Source organism: Ammodytes marinus (genome assembly GCF_949987685.1).
Source record: "Ammodytes marinus genome assembly, chromosome: 19".
In the NCBI taxonomy this organism is placed as follows: domain Eukaryota; kingdom Metazoa; phylum Chordata; class Actinopteri; order Uranoscopiformes; family Ammodytidae; genus Ammodytes; species Ammodytes marinus.
In genome coordinates, this window is record NC_137223.1 from 18,616,662 (window position 1) to 18,639,268 (window position 22,607).

Here is a 22,607-nt window from a genome sequence, read left to right on the forward strand (position 1 = left end):
CAGACACCTGGGCATTTGAACTTGATTTTCTCCCTCTTGAAGAGACAAATAGGCCTGTTCGTTAACCTATGGTTGAGTAACATGGCCTGGGGGCAGAAGACAGTAAATTAAGCAGGTGTTGGCACTGTCACTGTGCCACTGGAATATCAGTCGGACGGACATCTTCTAAAAACCGCACCCCTTATGAAAGCCGGCTCACTCGTCTATCCCGAGGCTCACCTGTGTGAGAAAAACACAGGTGCAAGAAGGAACTGAACATGGAATGTGTACAGGGGGAGAGAAAGAGAGAGGGGTAAAGAAAGAAAAATACACCTTGGACACAAACACAGCGAAATGGAAACATACACACGAAAGAATAACACTCTAATGCGGCCTATCATCGTGACAGACAGTGTCTAATTCCTCTGTATAAACTCCTACGTGAGAGGAACATGCTTGATAGGTAAGGGCGCATAGCAGACGTACTGTCAAACATGCCATCGTTGAGAAGGCATGATGATTGCAATGAAACGCAGCTGTCTAAGACGCTACCAAACATACTTGATTCCTCTGTCTTGGACTGTCTCTCTCTCTCTCTCTCTCTCTCTCTCTCTCTCTCTCTCTCTCTCTCTCTCTCTCTCTCTCTCTCTCTCTCTCTCTCAAACACACACACACACACACACACACACACACACACACACACACACACACACACACACACACACACACACACACACAGGGCTATGTTCACCCATTGACAGTCCTGCTAGTCAGCCTTATCAAGTTTGAGTTCAGTCAGGCAGCCTTACAGCACCCCCTATCAGTTTGATGAGGAGAGAGTCAGTCAGTCACTCCACTGCTGCTGCTGCTGCACACTGCCACCGCACAATATGTACCAGATGGGAGACACAGCTGAAGACAATGGGCCTCTTTCACCAATATTTCCATTTGTGCAAAAGGTGGAAAAATATGTACAACCGCCGGGCCAAAAAGTACTTAGTGATTAAACCAATGTTGTCAGAGGCGAGGAATTGTCTCAATTGCAGCTGAGAATAATTTTTTATTTTATCAAAATAATAATAATAATAATTTATAAATTGCCATACGGTTTGGTTAAAATTGTGATTTCCTCATGTTTGTGCTTTTCACAGTATAGTGGCCAGGTGGAACAAGCTAGGTAGGTATATGAGGCTCCTCTCATGACAGTAACTGCCCCTAAATCCCACTAATCCCTAATCATACTGTGAGTCCCTATATGCTCTTATAAATTGGAAGACTCTTGGTAGTTGTTTGCATTGTTGCCTGAGGGGTAGGTGAAGGCAAACAAAATTGTATAATGTGGCTTGACAAATTCCCCTCTGCAAAAAGTTGGATAAGAATCTGAGGGAATATAATAAACCGGAAATGAAACATTTGTGTGTATTTTTTCTTTCTATTTAATGATGTGAATTTGACGAGGTTCCTCTGAGCGGCGTTGAAACGGAAAAGCGTTAAACTAAATTATTTTCCGTTGACATTAAAGTCCTCACCTCACACAACATTTTTAATATACAAGCCGCACACACTCTGTTCCATTGGTTAAGGCAGAGTGGGGCCAGGGGCACTCATATGACAGTCGACCACAATGTATGGGTTCAGACCTGTCTCCCTTTCTTTGTTTTCCTCCCTTCCATTTGCTGAGCCAAAAACATATGCATACGTACGTATACGCACAGGAACACACACACTCACACACACACGTTTAAACCACACAGGGAAAGTCGGATAAGATTCACGCTGTCATTGAAAATAAATGACACCGGCAACATTGCAGATGGTTGCAATCAAAAATTCAAACAACAAGCAGCCTCGCTTAGCCTATCCCTTTTTCTCGGCTGCGATTGCCAAGGAGAGCTGCAAGAGTGTGTGTTGTGTAAGGCCAGGCCTGTGTGTTTCATTATCTTATCACCATTTAATCTGTAGCAGTCTCATTTCTTATCGTAAATCTTGGATTATCAGCCTGAAAAGTAAGCAAAAATACGGCTGTGCAGCTGAGGCATGACATTTTGTAGATGTAAATCAAATTTTGCCACACAATTTGAAGGGATATAATACATAATAAAAAAGGGGGCTTTATAGTGTTGCAAAATTAATTAAATGTGTTCAATACTATTGAAATATAGAAAAAGAGAAAGCTGTGAACAAACTGCAGTGCCTCACAGCAAATCATAAATCGTTCAACAATCATCTCCTGTGAGATTATCATCCGGTTACCACGACGCGTGTGAATATTTACCGGGGTGTTGCAGTGCGTAGACGGTGGATTTCTCCCCCAGCATTTGACAGCCATATGGTGCGAATAAAGAGGAAAACATTAACCGTTTCACAAGTAGCATGCCAATTCTGAGAGTAAACAGTTATCATGAGGCGTTTCCATGGCTGGATCCAGAAAACAATTCCGTGATATAATCCCTATATATTAGACTGCAAAAAATACCGGCTACGGAACAAGGAAGGCCTGTGATACCAAACACCAGTTTAGCTGAATCATTGACTGAAATAGTCTTTAAAAGCCTGTAGGGGATGTTGCTTGTCTTAATAACACAAAGGGTGAACTGTAAACTGAAGGCCAAATTCAGCTCAGACATAGCAGTGTCTCAATACATTGGGTTTGTTTATGTGTGACTCGCATTTGTTTATGTGGTCGTGCATTTTGAGGATGTCATATGCAGTGTTACAGTATATGATGTGTGTGTGTGTGTGTGTGTGTGTGTGTGTGTGTGTGTGTGTGTGTGTGTGTGTGTGTGTGTGTGTGTGTGTGTGTGTGTGTGTGTTTGTGTGTGTGTGTGTGTGTGTGTGTGTGTGTGTGTGTGTGTGTGTGTGTGTCTGTGTGTGTTTGTGTGTGAGTGTGCCTGCATGTGTGCCGGTGTGTGTGTGGGACTGCTTTCCTTGGCGCATACTTGCACATTGTGTGCATTCATTGCCGTTACAGTCACTCATACGTACGTCCCTCTTGATGTCTGGCCTAGCAGATAGACTGTAGACTTCCAGTACATAGTCTTCCACTGAGAGCCTGTCCAGAAATATGCTGATATTCAGGTTCTGTGCACTCCCTCATAGAGTGTGACCTATAAGCCCCATGGCTGCAGGGCACAGGGCTGCTGTGTTCAGTTACACTGCACAACCCTTGGTCTGACATGTGGTTGGTATATAAGCTGGCACCCTGCAGAAACTTCACATTATTACTTGTGTAAGGAGATACTCCTTCCGAACTGGCCTCGGCAGCTGACAAGGAAATGTTGTACAAAACCTATCGAAGGGGTCGTGTCAAGAATCTTTATTTTTTGTAGCCATTTCTGAAAACGCACTCCGTCCCACTACGTTGCACATTTGCGCAAAATATCTCATTATATGTTGACTCAATGAATTTACAGTTTGTTCCCCCCCCCCCCCCCCCCCCCCCCCCCCCAGCGCTCCTCAGATCCTCCAGCCTGAGGTGTGATCCTGGTCCTAACCCAGACCCACCCAGCTAAAGGAAACAGCCCACAGACACACGCAGCCTGCGGACATTGAATGATGGGCACTTTAAAAAAAAAAAAACTTCCATCCATCTACAGCTGCATGCAGATGTAGTGTCGTTACCAAGATATCCTGTACGTATGGTAAACATAGCTTAGGCGCTTTATACAAATACAAAGTACATCTGTGCACACACTCGCACACAGACACACATTGTTCTCACACAGAAAGAGGACAATTGGATATTACAAAAATACATATATGCGCTCGCTTTTCTTTTGCTAATCAGCTCAGAAGTCCAGTTATGCATTGCCATTTGACTTTTGATGGCGCAACAAAGAGAACAAGAAATATACCTGCAGGTCCAGTCCCTCCTTACTCTTGAACTTCTCAGGTCATTGTCACTGCCACTGCTGGAGGCCACACTTCATCAAACAAGAGACAGTGTGTATCATGTGAAAGAACAGGTATGACTAGATTCAGGCCCAGATGGCCCAGGGGTTTGGCAATTTAGCATGCCACTGACCTCTGCATGGCGCAGACCAACGTCAAACAATTGTCAGCAATGTCTCAACTGAAAAAATTGTTGTTTGACACTTGACGGACGAGCAGCAATTAAATTGATTTCTAAAGGTAATCCTCGAAAGCTTCAAGCAAGAACAGATGCACCTCTGAGGCACTCTGAACACAGCTTCAGGGACGAGGAAATTCTGAGAATTCTAATGGTATTAGGAACTTCTGAGAATTCTAATGGTATTCTAGTAATCTGTGACACCAAATGATCAGTCTAATTATGCTAGTGTCCACATTTTGCACCACGGGTCACCTTTCAAGAATGTGCTGTCTGCACAGCAGCAGGTGCAGTGAGATTCTGTGTAACTACCATGCAAAAAAAGATGTCAAACAAAGTGACCCATGTCTGGAAGGAGGGGAGGCAAATATTTAACAGTTAGTCGTCCACATTTGCAGCAGTTCCCTCAGGATGTGTGAACATATTTAATAATTTGTCATAAATCATCCAGGTAATTATGTAAAGCACACACCAATGTCTGAGGTCAAACTGTAGTTGTGTGAAAAAATCTTGCCCAGTCGGAAAAGGGCATCGTGGGGGATCCACTTGGTCTCCACCTTAATTAACTGGCAGACAGCGACAGCGGAGAGGATAAACTCTAAGATCAACATTCAAGCCGGATCGATATTTTGTCATGTGCCTTAAATCAGCTGTGGACTCTCTCAATTACAACATAATGAGCCCCACTGATAGAAAACATTTAGATTTCAGATTGCTCTCAACGTTTGAAATGACCGTAATTATTTCAACTGAAGAAGTCATTGACGAGAGATAGAGAGAGAAAGTCAAAGTGAATGTGATTCACGATTAGCCTTAATGCTAAATGTGTCGGGTGGGATGGAATGCGCACAACCCTTTTCAACACAAAACAGATAGGCCATAGATTACATCACGAATTTCTGCAATGAATTACCCAGATTAGGCCTCTATGAAATTGGATTTGGGCAAAGCAGAGCGCTGGGAGATGAAGGTTAGATTGATATAATTGATTTCAAATTGGATTACGCGACTGTTTAATCATATGCCCACAAAAAGAAAAAGAAATAAGAATTTCTTCCTCAGATTTAATCCGGGCAATTGAATCAAAATTGTAGGTCGCCGTTTTGAAAAGCTTCAAACAAGTTTTGAGCCTTCCATTTTAAAATATCGAATTAATAAAGTTCAGATCGTTGTTACCTTGTGGGTGATGTTTTCATTGTTTGTTTGGATTACAAACTGAGTATATTTTTATGGACAATTTTCATATATTTATAATCTTCAAATATAACATTTAAGTGCAGATAGGCCTTTTTTGGAGTCATGAAAAAATATTTTGAGAAAGTGTGTGTGTTTGAAAAGAGAGAAAGAGAGTGAGTGAGTGAGTGAGTGAGTGAGTGTGTGTGTGTGTGTGTGTGTGTGAGAGAGAGAGAGAGAGAGAGAGAGAGTGAGATCAGTAACGATTATTTAAATTATGTATTTAAAAATACGTTTAACTTAAGATGCAAGTTTCATAGCAAAAAGTCTCAATATAAAAAGCTGTAGGCCTATTTGGAAATCAATGAAATGTCAAGCAAAGTAGCCTATACATTAATACACACATTGCCACATGTTGCAATATGCTAGGGAAGAAAATGCTAAATTGTGCTGTAATGAAATGATGCTTTACAAGCTTTTACGCGCGCCACGCACGTGCGTGCACATTCAATAACACACAGACAAACACTCTCTCTCTCTCTCTCTCTCTCACACACACACACACACACACACACACACACACACACACACACACACACACACACACACACACACACGAACACACACACACACACACACACACACACACACACACACACACACACACACACACACACACACACACACACACACACACAGACACACTTGGCCAGACAGTCCCAATGTAGTTGCCATAAGATCAATATTTTGTATTAAAGTCGTATCAACTTGCAAAAGGCACATGTGAAATTTTACTAAATTGTTTTAATACGTTTTAAGTGTGTTTTTAACCCAGACAATTACTTAAATTCAGTCAAATGGTATCTTTAATAAAAAATAATAACACATGACGGAGTTTTCCTTGCCTCATATCACATGATAAATATAAATTGTCAAACTCAGTTACGCTTCCTTTTACAGTGCAATTCTGAATGCTGAAAAACAATGCATTAATGCACGATTTAAATCTATTTACCAATGTATAGCCCACTTGTATTTAATGTTTGAAATGATCATTGATAATAATGATAAACTATAAACCATTTCAACCGGTAAACTTAATCGTAAATGGATTGAGCTGTCTTGGCGGAATTACACTCACCTTGTATTGTCTCCCTGTGCGTCAACGATAAGTGCTGCGGGTTCACCTGCTTGCGGCGGGACATTGCCCCGGCATTTACTCTGGCATCGCCCGGTGAACGGCACTTGGAGTCGGCTTGGACCGTGGTGTCGGTGTTCTCTGGATCGCAGGGGGGGAACCAACTTTGTGTCCCTCTCCTCCTAATCCCTCTTTTACTATTCGCGGTCCTCGGCTGTAACTTTGCTGGGCGCTCGTGAGGTGAGGAGTCGGGACCGGAGCGCACTAAGGATGGAAGGACCAGTTTGTCCACAATGTCCCGCTGCGTCTTCGGAAGAAAAAAGCAAACACCTGGATTGAGGAAGCCAAAGTGTCGTTTTAGGAAGCAATTGTTCACTACTTGCGGCAGACGAGCCCGATATGAGGGCAGGCAGGTATAATGTTTTGCAATGACCTTTTGCAGATCTACAAATCCTGGAGTGCCCACCTCTGCAACGACCGCGGTGACAGGACGGTGATGGGTATTGGCTCTTATTTGCCTCCGTTTCTTAATTTGAATGATATGATTGTATCATCGGGGGTCAAATGACTGCTGTTTATTCTTGGAATCCCTACAGTCCTTCCATTTCAGCAGTGGTGCGCTAAAATGACCCTTTGGCACTGACTCCTCCTGCGCGTTTTGGCATCGGTGCGCGGAACGGCAACTCTTGGCTCCGGTGGCAGTAGCCTCGATGATTGAGAGAGAGAGAGAGAGAGAGAGAGAGAGAGAGAGAGAGAGAGAGAGAGAGAGAGAGAGAGAGAGAGAGAGAGAGAGAGAGAGAGAGAGAGAGAGAGCAAGCAGGAAGGCAGGCGGGCAGACAAGACACCTCCTCCTCCTTCTCGTCCAACAAGCAGAGGTCCAATGTTTCCCAGTGTATCGTGGCTACTTCTTGTTGACTCACACGATGAAAGAAAGAGGCTCTGTTTTGGGAGGACCCTGCGTTTGTGTTTGTGTTCTGTGAGTGTGTGTGTGTGTGTGTGTGTGTGTGTGTGTGTGTGTGTGTGTGTGTGTGTGTGTGTGTGTGTGTGTGTGTGTGTGTGTGTGTGTGTGTGTGTGTGTGTGTGTGTGTGTGTGTGTGTGTGTGTGTGTGTAAGTATGAGTGTGAGTGTTTGCGGTTGGGGGGTTGCCTCCATATGGGTGGGCTGGGATTCAAGTTCAAGTGCGTCCGTTACGTTTGCACCGGGCAGCGGACTGCAGCAGCGCGGACACTGGAAGGCAACTCAGCGCTGGGTCGTCACTTCGTTTATATTAAAGCAAAGGCAGTGTCCCCCTAAACGGCTTCTCCTCCACCTTCACATGCATTGGTTCTACTAGGCATTGCATGATTCAAATGACCACGATGTCCCAGAATATTTTCATGATATTTTTTTTGTTCCCACATGACTTCTATTTTTTCTGTGTGTCAGTTCACTGATTATTACAACTCATTTTACATTCATATAATTCCTGCTTAAATGTAGCAGAAGGAAACTGTTATTAAGAGTCTGGAATATCATCAAGACCACCCAAACCATAGATCAGATTAAATGAACAATACTGGTCAACCTGGGTTCAAAGGTCACCTTTAATTGAGTTAATTAACTTTATTTTTTTGTTATGGATGCATTTTAGACTGTGGCAATGACCAAATAACGATGCTGCACATGACCAGTATAAATGTAAAGCACACCTATTGCCACACATTGAATCAGAGAGAGAGAGAGGGAGGGCTTCATCTTTGTTGTTGGGATCATTTAAATATGTTGTGAGGCAACAGTACCCTCTGTTGGCACAGACAGGAGACATTAAAAAGCTGTTCAGGGGGATGCTACCTTAACACAGCCTTCCTATACTTTCTTCTTATTTTAAGAATGAAGCCTTCTTAATTTGCCATTTATACAATTCAGAATCAAGGAGAGTCCTTGAAGAGCAGATCAGATACACTGAGAGGCAATTAATGGCACTAATGGGCAATCATTGCGCACATAATTCACTGTATTCATGTAGATCAGTGTATGCACGGATAAGTGCTTTGTGGAGGCTGTGGCTCAGCTAAAAACACACTCAGGTTTTCTTTTTGCCTTTCTTTCTCTTTTACCATGCCAACCTGCACTCTACTATAATTTTGTGAAAGTACATTGTTGAATGAAAATATGAAGTCTTATACGGCCATTTAAAGTTGACACCGACCGTTTCCTCGTGGATCCGCCGAGAAGTGTGGAGCCACAGCAATGCATTTTATAGTCTGCCATTAATAAAACATGGTGGGCAATTTTAAGAGCATTAGAAGTTTGATTGCTTCGGGGCAAGCCTAGGGGACTTTCAGGACAGTAATTATTTATATAAATGAAATGTCATCTCAGCTCTGGCTCAAGTAGACATAACCTCAGCAGACTCCACATGGAAACACTACTACAGCACAACAGCTCTCTTTCACAAGATAGGGCCGGGGCAAGTTTGTCAAGCATATTGCTTTGACTGGAGCGCATGAATTCGCCATGTGATGTTACATGAAACGACTTGTGTTTCGCAGCAGGCCAAGAGAGCGAGAGCCGCTGTGGACACATTGGACAGTGAAGAGAAAACATTATCCTGAGTTCACACACTCTCTTTGCTATCCCTGCTGGCTTGCGAGCAGCTCCTTGATCCTCACCCATGGGTTTCTCAATAATACATCAGTGTCTCCATTATAGCTTGTATCTGCTGGCTCCGGGCAAAGGCAGTTTAAGCTGGGTTGCACAAGGCCAATGTACCACAGATCCCCGGCTTGTGGACACAGGAAAGGTTTTAAGTCCAAAGTGTTGCCTCCAAGGAGACATGCATCTCGCGTGGTAAGTGCCATCGCTGGGTTGGAGATACCCGAACACACCGCAAGGCAATATCTACACAGGAGACGAGGATACAAGGAAATAAAAAGCGTTGTCCAAAAGTAACAAAAGACATCATGTTGACTTTTGAGCTCTTTGCTTGAATGACTTGGGAATTAAGAAGATTCCAGGCACTTACAATTTGAGTGGAATCATGAAAATGAGCACAGTGACATGAAGTTGAAGTGGGGACGTTCTTTGGCACTTCAGTGGACAAAAGTTTATGCAACTTAACCGGCTTTGATACTGGGTCACAACCTTTGTTGAATCCTTTTATCTTCCATTGTTCATGCCTGCATCCGTCAACTCTCCAAAGAACACAAAATTGCAAACATATTTTAAAATAGATCAACATGTATTGGACAAAAATCCGTACTGAACATATTAGAGTTGGTTGAACAACAAAAAATGAAACATTTCATGTACTCGAGGTTAAGTGTAAGAGCAGCTATTTTCATGTGTTTAACCACAATAGGACTGACATAGACAATGAAAGGTCCACTCCAGGACAGCTCATGGTAATATGAATATTGCTCTGGGATTTGCTCATAGTCGGTGCTTCATTATGCAATGTTTAATATTAATAAAGAAAGTACAAGTATATATTATTCATGAGCTGATTTACTGTGGTCGGTGTGTGTGTGTGTGTGTGTGTGTGTGTGTGTGTGTGTGTGTGTGTGTGTGTATGTGTGTGTGTGCGCGCGCGTGCCCTTGAGTGACAGATTGAGATGCTCCCATGCTACGGGCAATACAACCAGACAAGGCTCTTACTTTTCTACAGGACACATCCTGACAATTTCTCCCACAGTAAAGAGGATTTGTCCGAGCATGGGTGAATACATAATGCATGCAGATTCCAAAATTGAATTTGGTCAGAGTAAATGATTCACCCACTGCTGTCTTTGAGGACTGCTGTGAGGGCTGGGAGGGGAACGAAGAGGGCACAAGATGTTAGATGTAGCTTGCTTCTCATTCTGTAACATTTGAAGCGAACAAAGGTGATGGAACGCACCATGAACTCCGGTTCATATCAAGTTTAAAAGAGTGAAGCGAGTGCAAAGAGCTAAGTGAGTTTGGCTTTAACCAAAACTATTTTCCTCATCAACCCATTAATTCCAAATCATTAAATAAATGTTTTTATATAAGGTTTTTGACCTCTATTGTGTTACCTTGTTCTGCAGTATGTCCTTTAATAGCCTACATAAAGAATAACAATGATTTTGACTTTGACATGTGTGGATAAAAGCATCTTATTTTAGCATGTTTGTCAAATTAAGATTAAAGTTGTGGTCATAGTTGGTTGTATTGTGTCACACTCAATTTGTATTATGGGTTCAGTCGCATTAATTTTTTTTTTGTTTATTTGTTTAACTGGGGCCAAAAAAGACCTTTTTTCTTAAAAGCACAACAAAAACACCCACAATGAATAGTTGTCTCTGAGTTAAATTGACATAGAAATACACCAGTCGCATTCATATGATTTTTTGCAATGACTCAAAAACTTCTCAAGACAATAGACAAAAAACAATAAAAACATTGGTATTCTATCAGTCCTATTCTCATTTAGTCCATGCATCACAATGCTAGAAATCTTAAGAAAATATGATTTCTTCAATGTTTTACAGTCTAAAGTCCTCAGAAGACAATGGGAAATTGCTTTCATATGTATGTGTATAGCCTATGTAGTTAAAGTGTGTAGGAAATTTCTTGTCAAATTAGATAAGAAATAGACTGTTCTAAAACAAAGCAAATTACCTTTTTGTGGGTGATTCTGAGTGGTATATCGGTCTCTAATTCCACTCCATAAGGATGAAATAATAATGATCTTTTTGTATACTGTACATGGATGTAGCTATCACATTTCTATGAATGTATATGCCTACCTGCTTAAACTACAGGCAATACAATCCAGTATGCAGTGAACCTTTCTGATATTATCACCCAACGTTTCATTGCATCGTAGTGTGCAAATGTTAACTTTTGATTTTAATTTTAAAACATTGTAAACCTATGAATTTGTCTATGTAGTCATCTGGTCGAATCGTAGCGGCAGGTGTCAAAACCATGGTCAAAACCCAGTGCTGGCTGTCACGAGTTATTATTTGTCTCCCTCTAGTGGATATTTTTGGAAATAACCTATTTCCAACACTTACAAGAATAAGTGAATTTATCTATGCATGTCTCATACTATGGCGTTTCCAGTTGCGTAGACAATAATTAAATAATTTGACAAACTAATGATTCAGGCGAGGAAAGGTTAAACCGACGATAACCCCCAGCACACACGTGTCAAATGTCCTGCGTGATGACGTCTGCCAACAGCCTCTGACGCAATCCGTAATGGCGGTGCCCTTGTTACAATGGGGGGAGTTGTTAATCACTTTTTAGCCAATTTGTTGTGAATAACAGGAGATTCACCACACCGCCGTCTGTTTTGGGTAGTTCACTCTGACGGCTACATGTTAAAGGTAAGGATTTGAGTTTCGTTACAAACAGACAGGCGATATTCGAGGTGAATTCGGACTAGTTTTGAGTCGTAGTCTCAGCGGCGTTGAGACCTCGAGTGGACCGAGTTTGCTAGCCGAGGCTGCTAGCGGAGAGCTTCATCTAGCCGGTTTGACGTTAACTAGTTGTCCACTGTGACCGCATTCATGTCATAGTTTAGTTTATTTAAGCCTGTCAGTGTACTTTACTTGCCATACATTTGTTCCTGTTTCGTCGACGCGCTGCTGTTTTTTTTTTTATTATAATGGAAGTTCTACGCTGCCAACTTTAACCTGTCATTTTCGCTAGCTCTGCGACTGCTAGCGAGCATTTGAAACTTTCGTTCCGCTAACTCTGCCAAATCCGTTTCGTTGTTGACAGCCACATCAATGTACTAATTTTTACGAATTATTATTGTTGTCTATCTTTATGAAATGCAATAGCACTAATGTATGAATGAATGGGGTGTGGAGGTGCCAGGCCAAACATTAATTCATCATGTCCTTTTTTTAGGATTTTTTACATTATTTACAGCTCAGTAGTAACGTTTAAAGTGTCTGAGGCATAGGTTGGCGAAGCGTGACCCATTCCAACTCGACATCCACAACCTAAAATATATCAACTTGCAGCTCATGTTTCAGGGTTGTCACAGTTTGTCAAAAAAATATTTAACTACCCCATCTATGTTTCACATTAAAGTGTGGCAAAACTGATTCTGATAGAGATATGTAATTTGACTTGACATCCCCGGTCGACTTTTATGTTGAGACTTTATGTTGTATACATTAGCGCTGGTAAGTGTTCAGAGGAAGCTGCTGCTCTGTATGGTTAAACCCTATAGGTTAAACCTGCAGCCTCTCTTCATGTGTTGTTATTTATCAGTCCAGTGCAGCGGGTCCATCCAGCGTTGCCTTTCCTCATCCGATGAAGGATAACTTTACAATGAGCAACCCAGGGATCCTTGAACACATCAAGCCATGCTGGTACTGGGACAAGAAGGATTTAGCCCACACCCCCTCTCAGTCTGAAGGCCTGGACGCTGGCACAGAGGCCCGCTATCGGAGGGAAGGAGCCCGCTTCATTTTCGACGTGGGAACCAGACTTGGCCTGTATCCTTGATTGATTGATTGATTGATTGATTGATTGATTGATTGATTGATTGATTGATTGATTGATTGATCACTTCAGATCAGGGGGTAGCATGGGAATATAAATACAACTCTAGTAAATGACAAAGAGTAGACATTAAGCATCCAAACTATGAAGAAATTATACAGCTAAAGTGAATGAATGAATCTTTCTTTGGAACCATTAAAAAAAAAGTATAAATAAAAAGTAAAATATGAAAAAATATGTATTACAACACACAAAAAATTAAAAGACAATTTTAACATAGCACACACTAGACTAGTTCAAAAAGGGATAGGAATAGGCAAAGGCTTATCGAGTCCTACCCCCATTCTTCACCATACGCAGTTGCAAATTCCATTAACGATAAAGTAAATAGACATTATTTAAATAATAGAAATATACTTCTCCAATATACGTCATACAGTACTGTATCAAGCTTCTAGAAACAAAACTAAAGAAACATGCTCCATCAACATCAGTGAGAATTACATCCACCTTCTTCACTCTTGTACCTAGGAAAGGTTTTTTATTGCATTATATTTAAACTTTGATATTTTCTTCAAGACCTGAATTCCCCTTCGTAGTACTGTATCCACTTAAGATGTGGCCTTTTCTGCTTCTCTTCCCTCCTTTTACAGGAGTTGAATAAACAATGTATTGTCAGAAGAACAGTCAAAGTGGAATATATTTTATTTTACATGGCTGATGAAAATACTGTATATGGTTTGCTATGATATGCTTAACTGTCATCATCAGACACTATGACACACTGGCAACTGGCATCATATATTTCCACCGGTTCTACATGTTTCACTCCTTCAAGCAGTTCCCCAGATATGTAAGTTCAGTCTACGGCTATCTTTTTAAAGTTTTTCCTATCCGTGTAAGTGGACTAAATGTGTGGGATTTAATGTTTTGATTTGTGTATCAACAGGTGACGGGTGGGTGCTGTCTTTTCCTAGCGGGGAAAGTGGAGGAAACCCCAAAGAAGTGCAAAGACATCATCAAAACAGCTCGCAGCTTGCTGAATGACGTGCAGTTTGCCCAGTTTGGAGATGATGCAAAGGTGAAATCCCATTTGTATTCTCCTGTGTTTGTTTGAAACCTTTTTTCCCTACTTACACTCACCATTGTAAGGTCAAAAACAAGGTTGGCCTTACTATCGCAGTCAAGGTATTTCTTTGCAGAAAATATAATGACGTTTTAAATCTGAAATCCTTTTGTTAAGCAGTTTGGCAAAGCCCTGACGTAACATCATGTAACTCTAGAAAAAAAAAACACATGAAGTAAACAACGGATAATCTGCTACACCAAACAGCCATAATCCTCTTTGGTAGGACTCATGACTGACTGCTAACATTTGATTTACTGAGTGCAATCAGGACATACTGGGATCTAGGCAGAAACATCTACGTATTAAATTATTACAGGGTGCAGTGATGAACCTTAAAAGCCTTACGTCACTTTGCTTGGGTTTATATTGTTCTCACTAACAGGGATATTTGAGCGATCTGTATTTCTTTCAACAGGAAGAGGTGATGGTGTTGGAGAGAATTTTGCTCCAGACTATCAAGTTTGACCTGCAGGTGGAGCACCCGTACATGTTCCTGCTGCGCTATGTCAAGCAACTAAAAGGTAAAAGAGGGGATGAGTACAGCATGAGATCCTTACAGAGTCAACAACGACATGGTGTAAAGCTTATGGAGGTTTGTCTTGTTGTTAAAGGTGAGAAGAATAAAGTGTGCAAGGTGCTGCAGATGGCATGGACCTTTGTCAATGACAGGTGAGCTGTTAGGGCCGTAAGCTCTTTGAAGCACAGTTGGCTTATTTTTGTAGTGCAATACAAAACCTGCTGTCTGTTTTAATATGCACATTTCATGTCTGCCTCTCTATTGTGTAAAAACCATGCAAATACACATTCTATTTTTTTTTTTTGTTAAGGTGATAATGTACAAGATTGAACAAGTGTGTGCACACAAATAACAACAACATTAAACAATGACAAGGGTAACAAAACATAGGGGTTTCGTGGTACACAATACAGACAATAATAGACCAAAGAAAAAATAAAGATTAATCAAATTAAAAAATAAATAAAAATTAGACAAGGTTTGGTACACGCACTGGGCTTATTAGAGTTGGGAAGAGTGAAAGAAGTGCGGAAGGAAAGGGAAATAATGATAATAAAATCCTCATAAAATTGTTATTCTTGTATAAAATAACATTTGTACAATGTCCCTTTGGGGATGAATAAAGTATGTATCTATATAAAATGCCCTTGATTTTTACAAAAACTGCAAAAAATAACACACAGGATCTTCTCAGGCCAGAATTGTAAAATGTATTTAGGCATGGACGACAGATAACACTTAAATTTATTACCCACATTAGTAATATTTGCCCTAGGGGATCAATTAAATTAATCTTAACCTTAATCATGGTGTGGGGGAGAAAATGCAATAAAACCTCTTATTAGAATGCCTATGTCATTTTATTTTTCTTCTCGGACATCATATATCTTACCATAAAAATCTATATAATCGTTGCATTCTTACAAAATGATGAGAGAAAGAATATTTAGAAACGGGCTCTTAATGGGTTACAAAAAAATTAAAAAATTAAATAGTCAGTCTTTTTAAGGTTTTGGACCGTTTTCTTTAAAAAGCATTTTCCTTACAGCCGACACAACTGAGAAAAGACTAACTTTAAACCATGTTGCCTGTGTCCCTTGCAGCCTGTGCACCATGCTGTCTCTGCAATGGGAACCAGAGATCATTGCTGTAGCCGTCATGTACCTGGCCGGCCGCCTCAGCAAGTTTGACATCCAGGAGTGGACGGCCAAGCATTCGTCACGCCGCTGGTGGGAGCAGTTTGTCCAGGACGTCCCAGTGGAGCTGCTTGAAGGTGCTCCTCTTTAAGCCACGGCACTATATTCATTCATCTCCTATTCAGAATTGTCTCAACAAAAGCATGTCTTTGTCTTCCAGACATCTGCCACCAGATCCTGGACCTCTACTCCCAGGGAAACAAGCCCATCCCTCAACAGATCCAGGAGAAGGAGCAGCGGGGCTCTGCTCCTCCCATCCTCGCACCTCCAGCCCCACTGGGACCTCCACCATCCTCCAACCCTCCTCCACCACCACCAAAGAAGACTTCCCCTCTGGGAAGCAGCCCTGCACGCCAGCTCAAACGCACACATGTGAGTATATGCTTGACTTGCATTGTCTTTGGAAAATAACCATGGTCGGTGCAAAGATCCTTGCTTTCTCCTTCCACTTTAAGTCATTTTTTATTTTATTATGATTTTAATGTCCAACAGCTTGTGTATGTGTATAAACTCACACAATGACACAATATAACTTTCCTCAAAGTGGCAACTGACTTTTTGCTTGTATCTCTCTTGTTTTCAGCCATCCCCAAAAGATGAACCAAAGGCTCCAGGTGAGACTTTTGTTAAGCCACTGGCCGGTTACGTTTTGTAGACGTCTGTTAATCTACCGAAATACCTCTGAGAAATGTTTTCTTATTAACACTAAAGCAATTTAGATTAAGAATGTGTAAGATTAACGGATATAAATTTGAAGATTATAAGCGGCCGGGATTAAAATGTTTCTGTCATGTTTCAGGGTTTTATGAATATTAACCTACAGCCAAGTTTCACAATGCGTTTGCTGACTTCTAAAAAGCATTTGCGTCTTATTAACTTCTCTGTTGAATTTCCAGAACAAGTTGGATCAAAGATTCCCAGACTGGAGAGCCCCATGCCCCCTCTGCCTACATCGCTACCTCCCCCAGGTAAGAGTGACAGTTTTACGTATTACATCTTCATCTAGTCTAATTTGAGAGGAGGTTAGAATGACTTTGAGTATAGGTGCGTGCTGGCGTCCTACTCAATACCCCGCTGTCTGTTTGCGTGTACCACCAAATTGGCCAATAACGAGCAGCCAGGACCCCCTGCTAGGGACGAGAGCTTAGAAAGCAACCCAAAGTCTTAGGTCCTCTCAGTCTGCTTACATAACCAGCAACTCGTCTGGACATAATGTTTCCCCAACACACGCTATTCCTAACCTGTCCCAGACCAATCTGATTAGTGCTTGAGCCTGATAATGAGACCTCCTATGGGGCTGAAGCCTGGCCGTCTTGGTCTAGCTGTGGGCTCACTGTCTAGGGATGCCGAGTTTATTCAAGATCAGAGGGGGGGGGGGGGGTGATGAATGGCCATGCGTCAATACACAGCCTAGGGTCTTTAAACTGGTAAGTCAGCAGGGGGAAGGAAACAAAGACAGCCCACCGTAGCTAGCAACACGTATGTTTCAAGGCTGTGTATAAAGACTGGATTTTTCTTTGGACAGGTAGCGTAGCGTGAAGAGATATTCACTGATTTTGACAACAAGCTTCGCTGACTCCACCTTTTAAAACAGGAAAGATAAAGCCACTTCATTTTTAACAAGTTACTCTGTCGTTTTTTCCTTTTAGACCGCAAAGCCCCTGCTCCGGCCCCTCCCACGGAAGCAGAACCAGGGAGTGAGGTGGCCCCTCCTCTCCCGCACGCCCCCCCTCCACATCAGCCCCCTCCCCTGCCCCATCGCCCCCCTCCCCCGCCGCCCTCCAACTACAACATCGTGTCCACCAGCTCCTACATGTCCGGAGAGGGCTTCCAGAGCCTGCAGTCCCTGATGAAGACAGAGGGTCCCTCTTACGCCCCCATGCCGCCCAACTACGCGCCCCCACTACCGCCGTACCACGTCTACCCACCGCCCGCAGCTCCCCCTCCCTCCAACTACCCTCCGCATGCCTACCCCCCACCGGGCTACAGCAGCTACCCGCTCCCCCCTCCCCGCATGCCGCCGGGGCACTTGCCCCCTCCAGGTCTGGGTCTACCGCCCACCGGGTACCCGCCTCCACCTCCCGTGCCCCCAGGACAGTCACAGGTGCCCATGCCTCCTCTGCCCGGCATGCCCATGAACCACGGTGGGTGGATGAGATGAGACAGAGAACAGAGCGCGACGACCAGTTTATGAACTGAGTCTGTGCACAGAGCAAGAAGAAGGGGATGGAAAGGTCTCCAGAGAAGAAGAACATCAACAACCAGAAACCCCGTGTTATTGTGGTACAAACAGAGGGACAGCGCGTTGTTCTTGCGGTATGACTTTAGTTGATGAGGTTCCTTTTAATGAAGGCTTAACAACAAATAAGACGCGAATGATAAAGTGAGGTCCGGACAGTGTTGTTATGACAACCTGAACTGGCATTGATAGACTGCAGTGAGAATCTGAAATGATAAAAATGAATAAATAAGTGGATTAAACATGAACTTGATGGTACTTAATGTGCCTAGGTCCAGGATCTCGTAACAAGCACTGTCCACTCATTGTTATTCTGGAAATGTACCAGGAAATGTAAGCGCTTTGAATGATTTTTTTTTTCTTTTGGTCACACCTTCACTAATTGTGGGATGAAATTTTCCATTTTCAATTGACTTAAAGTGGATCAAAGGTTGGTTCTTCTTTCTGTATTCTACCACCCTCCTGTGTTTTGGTTGTCATGAATTTCCATTCATACCATTGTTCCTGCAGTCTGTTTTTCTTTTCTCCACATTCCCTCTGTTTAGCTGAAGAAAATCAAATCTTAAAATGGTTGAAACTAGCAGTAGTAGGAAACATAAAAGGACTATCCCACTGAAAGACACGCTCATCCTACAGTTTGTATATTCTTTTGGTCATAGATATTTCCGTTCTGTGAAAACACAATGAGTCATGTTACAAGCCACCATCTTTCCATTGTATCATACTGTCCTCTGCCATCCCATTCTTTCTAGTGAATCTGCACTGCAGGTAGTGTTACGTGAACTACAGCACAGAAACCCTGGTATAAAAACCAACCATGTCTAACACTGGACAGTCTAAAGGTGTGTTTGTACATATCTGATATTTTCATTTAGGCATTTTGTTTTAAGAGTTTCTACCCATATGTGCCTTAGTCATGCTTTCCTTTTCTGTATCCTGGACGCTGCTTTGGTTTTGTGTCTGAGTGAGTGGCGCTTAGGACAATAAAGACCTGCTTTTCTTACTTTGAATTGAGTGATGTTTACAATCTGTACGTGGTGAAAATGTGTTTTATCATTAAGATCTACCGTAACTTGATTCATTATTTACTGCAGTGGTTTGCAACATTTCTGTATGATGTACCTTCAGAAGAGCTCAAGTACACCATCTGCACCTCTCGTTTACTTAATTTCTTCTAACTTTTTCAACCATTTCGCCATTACCTTCAGATAAATATTTCAACTGTTTTATCAATTACTTTTAGCTTACTATTTCAACTGTATATATCAATTTGTTTTTGGCTAACTATTTAAAATGTCTATCAATAACTTGCTATGTTATCTGTACTTTTAGCCTATACCATGTGTAGGGGCCAAAATTGTTTATTTTGAAAAGTTATACACTTCCGTTTTGATTGACACATGTGGGTGTGGGTGTGGTTTATATACCAGGGCACTTGTGGCGGGCGAGGGTTAGGATACAAAGGGGGTTAGTGGCGCACCTGTTTTATTTTCTGTTTACCGTCAATTTATCGTCAACTTATCGTCAACAACGTCAAATAACCTTCAATTACAGCAGTTTATATTTTATTTGTTTATTTTCAACACCATCTACATGTTCTCATTCATCCGTTGTAATTCTGCCTTTCATTTATTAAACTCTTTAAACTATACTCATCACCGGAGTTGGAGATTTGTTTGGACGCGTAACTGCCTGGAGCCCATTAAGCCTCTTAGCGGCCTTTATTGGAGAGCAGTCGCTACAATTAGTAAACAGAAAACTTCAATCCAAAAACACCACGGCATGGACGGGATTCAACGTTGCTCTTACCGCTTGGATCTCGATGTTTTGGAGTGAACGAACTAAGCAACATTGGACTCTTTTCCACGGACGCCTTGGATCAGAGACACAATTGACAGCTGCAGCAGCGGTGTAACGCGCGAGTGACAGCAGTGCATCACAGCCATCAGAAACGGTATGTTTGTTGATCCTTCTGTGTATTTGTTTGAAGTTGAACACAGTTTGGAAGGCTGCCGTTTTGTCCATTGGGGACTGTTTGTTTTGGCTTGTGTTGCGCGTGCTTGGTTGTCGCAATCGGCAATTGTTTGGGCTGATTTGACCGCGTGGTGGGCTGAGGCCGCCGCTGTGCTGTGCTGTGCTGTTGTGTGGAAATCGCATATTGGCTGAATCAATGTCATTGCGGATTGCATTGTGTCTGTTGCTCTGTGCTTTGATGAATTGTGAAAATTGAAAGTTCGCATAATGAGTGACGCAAATGAAATGGAAAATATGGAGAAGAGAACGGTCAAGCTTACAGCCAAAGCGCTGGCTTGCAAAATGGAAACTCTTCAAAAGCAACGTCAATCTAATGTGACAAAAATGAAAGAGCTCTCACTTGAAATGAAAGGGCTCATGAAATGTGATGAAAATGCAAAGAAAGTGCAATTCAAACTGGATGAACTCATACAACTGCATGACAATGCAAATGCAACACATGAGTCAGTGATGGTTTTACTTCCCAAAGAGGAAAAGGTAACACAAAATGAATGGTTTGGACGCATAATAAAACACAACACAGACTTCACTGATGATGTTCAAACATGGCTCTCTGAGATTGAAAGACCCTGTCAGCAAGCAAGAAATGTGACTACAGTGTTAACTGCACAATCAGTCATCTTTCCCATTCCAACTGAAGAGGAGGCACCTGTTGAATTAAAGGGAAATATACCACACTTGGATGTGCAACCTGCCATTCCTTCCCAACAGAATAAAGCGATATCTGACATGCAGGATGAAATAAATCCAAGTGACAGTGTGTCAAATATTACAAACCGGAGTCACAAATCACATTCTTCATGCTCAAGATTGTCCACCACCTCATCTGCATGCATCAAGGCTGAGGCTGAAATGGCTGCTCTTATTGTGCAACAACAAATGCTAAAAGATAAACATGCCATAGAAGCACAAGAGGAGCAGCTAAGGAGGAAAAAAGAGCAACTGGAACTGGATGGAAACCTTGCTGCTACAATGGCAAAAATGAAAATTCTCAGAGCCTCAAGTAGATCTGGTGTGCGTAGCCACCGATCAAGAGCGTCAGATGGTATGAACTCATATATGGTGAAAACACAACATGAAAATAGAACAAAAATTATTGCCACTGCTGACGGAGACATTACGCAAACCCAATCTCTTCCCACAGTGCCAGTGACAGTCCAGTCAAATACATTGACTATGGATGCACATGTTACAGTACCTACAACATTGCCTGCTCCAAGCAATGGTGAACAGAGTAATATGATTCATATCATGGAAAAGCAAAATGACATCACTGCATTAATGGTCCAGCAACAGTGTCTCTCTTTAATGCCCAAGAAAGAGATTTGTCGTTTTGATGGTGACCCACTTCAATTTCAAACATTCATAAAATCCTTTGAACACAACATTGAAAGCAAGAACCCAAACCCCACAGATTGTCTTTATTATCTCGAACAGTATACAGAAGCACAACCTAGAGAAATGGTGAGGAGCTGCCTTCATATGACAGCAGAAAGAGGATTCAGGAAGGCAAAGTCCTTACTGCAGGAGCACTTTGGCAACGAGCATAAAATCGCTACAGCCTACATGGAGAAGGCTCTTTCATGGTCTTCAATAAAACCAGATGACACAAAAACATTACAAGCATACACTCTGTTTCTAAGAGGATGTTGCAATGCCATGGAAGATGTCAACAACATGCAGGAGCTCAACATGTCTGCTAATCTGCTAATTATCATAAAGAAGCTGCCATATCGACTGAGGGATAAATGGAGATCTGTGGCATGTGATTTTCAGGAAAGGTACAAACAAAGAGCTACCTTCAGGGATCTGGTTAATTACCTGGAAAAACAAGTGAGGATTGCAACTGATCCAGTGTTTGGAGACATCAGAGACACTCCAACACCAAGCAAGGATGGAAGGAGTTTTATGTCAAAACCACAGCATCCAAGAATCAAAGGAAGTACATTTGCTACCACTGTGACAGTTGCACATGAGAAACATGGAAATGGACCTAGGAAAATGGAGAGTTGGCCGGCTGTAAAAAGGTGTATGTTCTGTGGAGGTGGACATGCTTTGGAGGTGTGTTTCCTATTGGAAAAGAAAGCACATCATGAGAAAATCACTTTCTTAAAAGAAAATGGAGCCTGCTTTGGTTGTCTGCAGAAGGGACACATGAGTAAGGACTGCAGGAAGCGACTCAGCTGCAACATATGCAATTTGAAGCATCCTCGGATGCTGCATATCCACCAAAGAAGGAACGAAATGGACAAACATCAATCTCCAACAAAAGAAGAAGCCGACATCGGAGCCATAGCCTCGGTACAGACAAGTGGTCTTACTGGGGCCGGTGAAGACAACTGCAAACTCTCAATAGTGCCTGTGAAAGTAAAGGCAAAGAAGGGGAACACAACAGTGCATACATATGCATTTCTTGACCCGGGAAGCACTGCGTCATTTTGCACATTGGGGCTAATGACTAAACTCAATCTCCAGGGAAGAAAATCAAATATTCTTCTGAGAACAATGGGTCAAAGGAAGGTCGTGGAAACCAGCATTGTTTCAGGCCTAGAGGTAACAGGACTGAATGGCACTGAGTTCTGTGATCTCCCATGTGTGTACACACAGAAGACAATGCCTGTGCACAAAGGAAACATCCCACATCAAAATGACATCAAACAGTGGTCTC

The 22,607-nt window shown here is 42.1% G+C and overlaps 2 protein-coding genes across 4 annotated transcripts in view; one reads left to right on the top strand and one right to left on the bottom strand.

Moving 5' to 3' along the window:
- Positions 1–7,055, bottom strand: part of bcl11bb (BCL11 transcription factor B b) — a 28,946-nt gene extending 21,891 nt beyond the window's left edge. For 2 of the 3 annotated variants that reach the window (XM_080047911.1, XM_080047909.1), the window contains exon 1: positions 6,363–7,055. In XM_080047911.1, coding sequence (XP_079904037.1) covers positions 6,363–6,426 — 64 coding nt within the window. In that variant the 5' untranslated portion in view covers positions 6,427–7,055. The remainder of the gene's footprint in view (positions 1–6,362) is intronic. The other variant, XM_080047910.1, reaches the window with a different exon arrangement.
- A 4,509-nt stretch (positions 7,056–11,564) lies between these two features.
- Positions 11,565–19,052, top strand: ccnk (cyclin K). Its single transcript, XM_080047568.1, has 11 exons — positions 11,565–11,692; positions 12,591–12,817; positions 13,596–13,677; positions 13,774–13,905; positions 14,369–14,474; positions 14,565–14,622; positions 15,574–15,743; positions 15,827–16,038; positions 16,250–16,280; positions 16,563–16,634; positions 17,316–19,052. The coding sequence occupies exons 1-11, from the start codon at positions 11,684–11,686 to the stop codon at positions 17,825–17,827; spliced, it is 1,611 nt and encodes a 536-aa protein (XP_079903694.1). The 5' UTR covers positions 11,565–11,683; the 3' UTR covers positions 17,828–19,052.
- Positions 19,053–22,607: the final 3,555 nt, after the last annotated feature.

Bases quoted from the DNA above. Each gene is read 5' to 3' on its own strand.
- ccnk (XM_080047568.1), top strand. The intron at 14,475-14,564 runs GTAAAAGAGGGG...TTGTTGTTAAAG, and splicing joins CTATGTCAAGCAACTAAAAG to GTGAGAAGAATAAAGTGTGC. The intron at 16,039-16,249 runs GTGAGTATATGC...TCTTGTTTTCAG, and splicing joins GCCAGCTCAAACGCACACAT to CCATCCCCAAAAGATGAACC.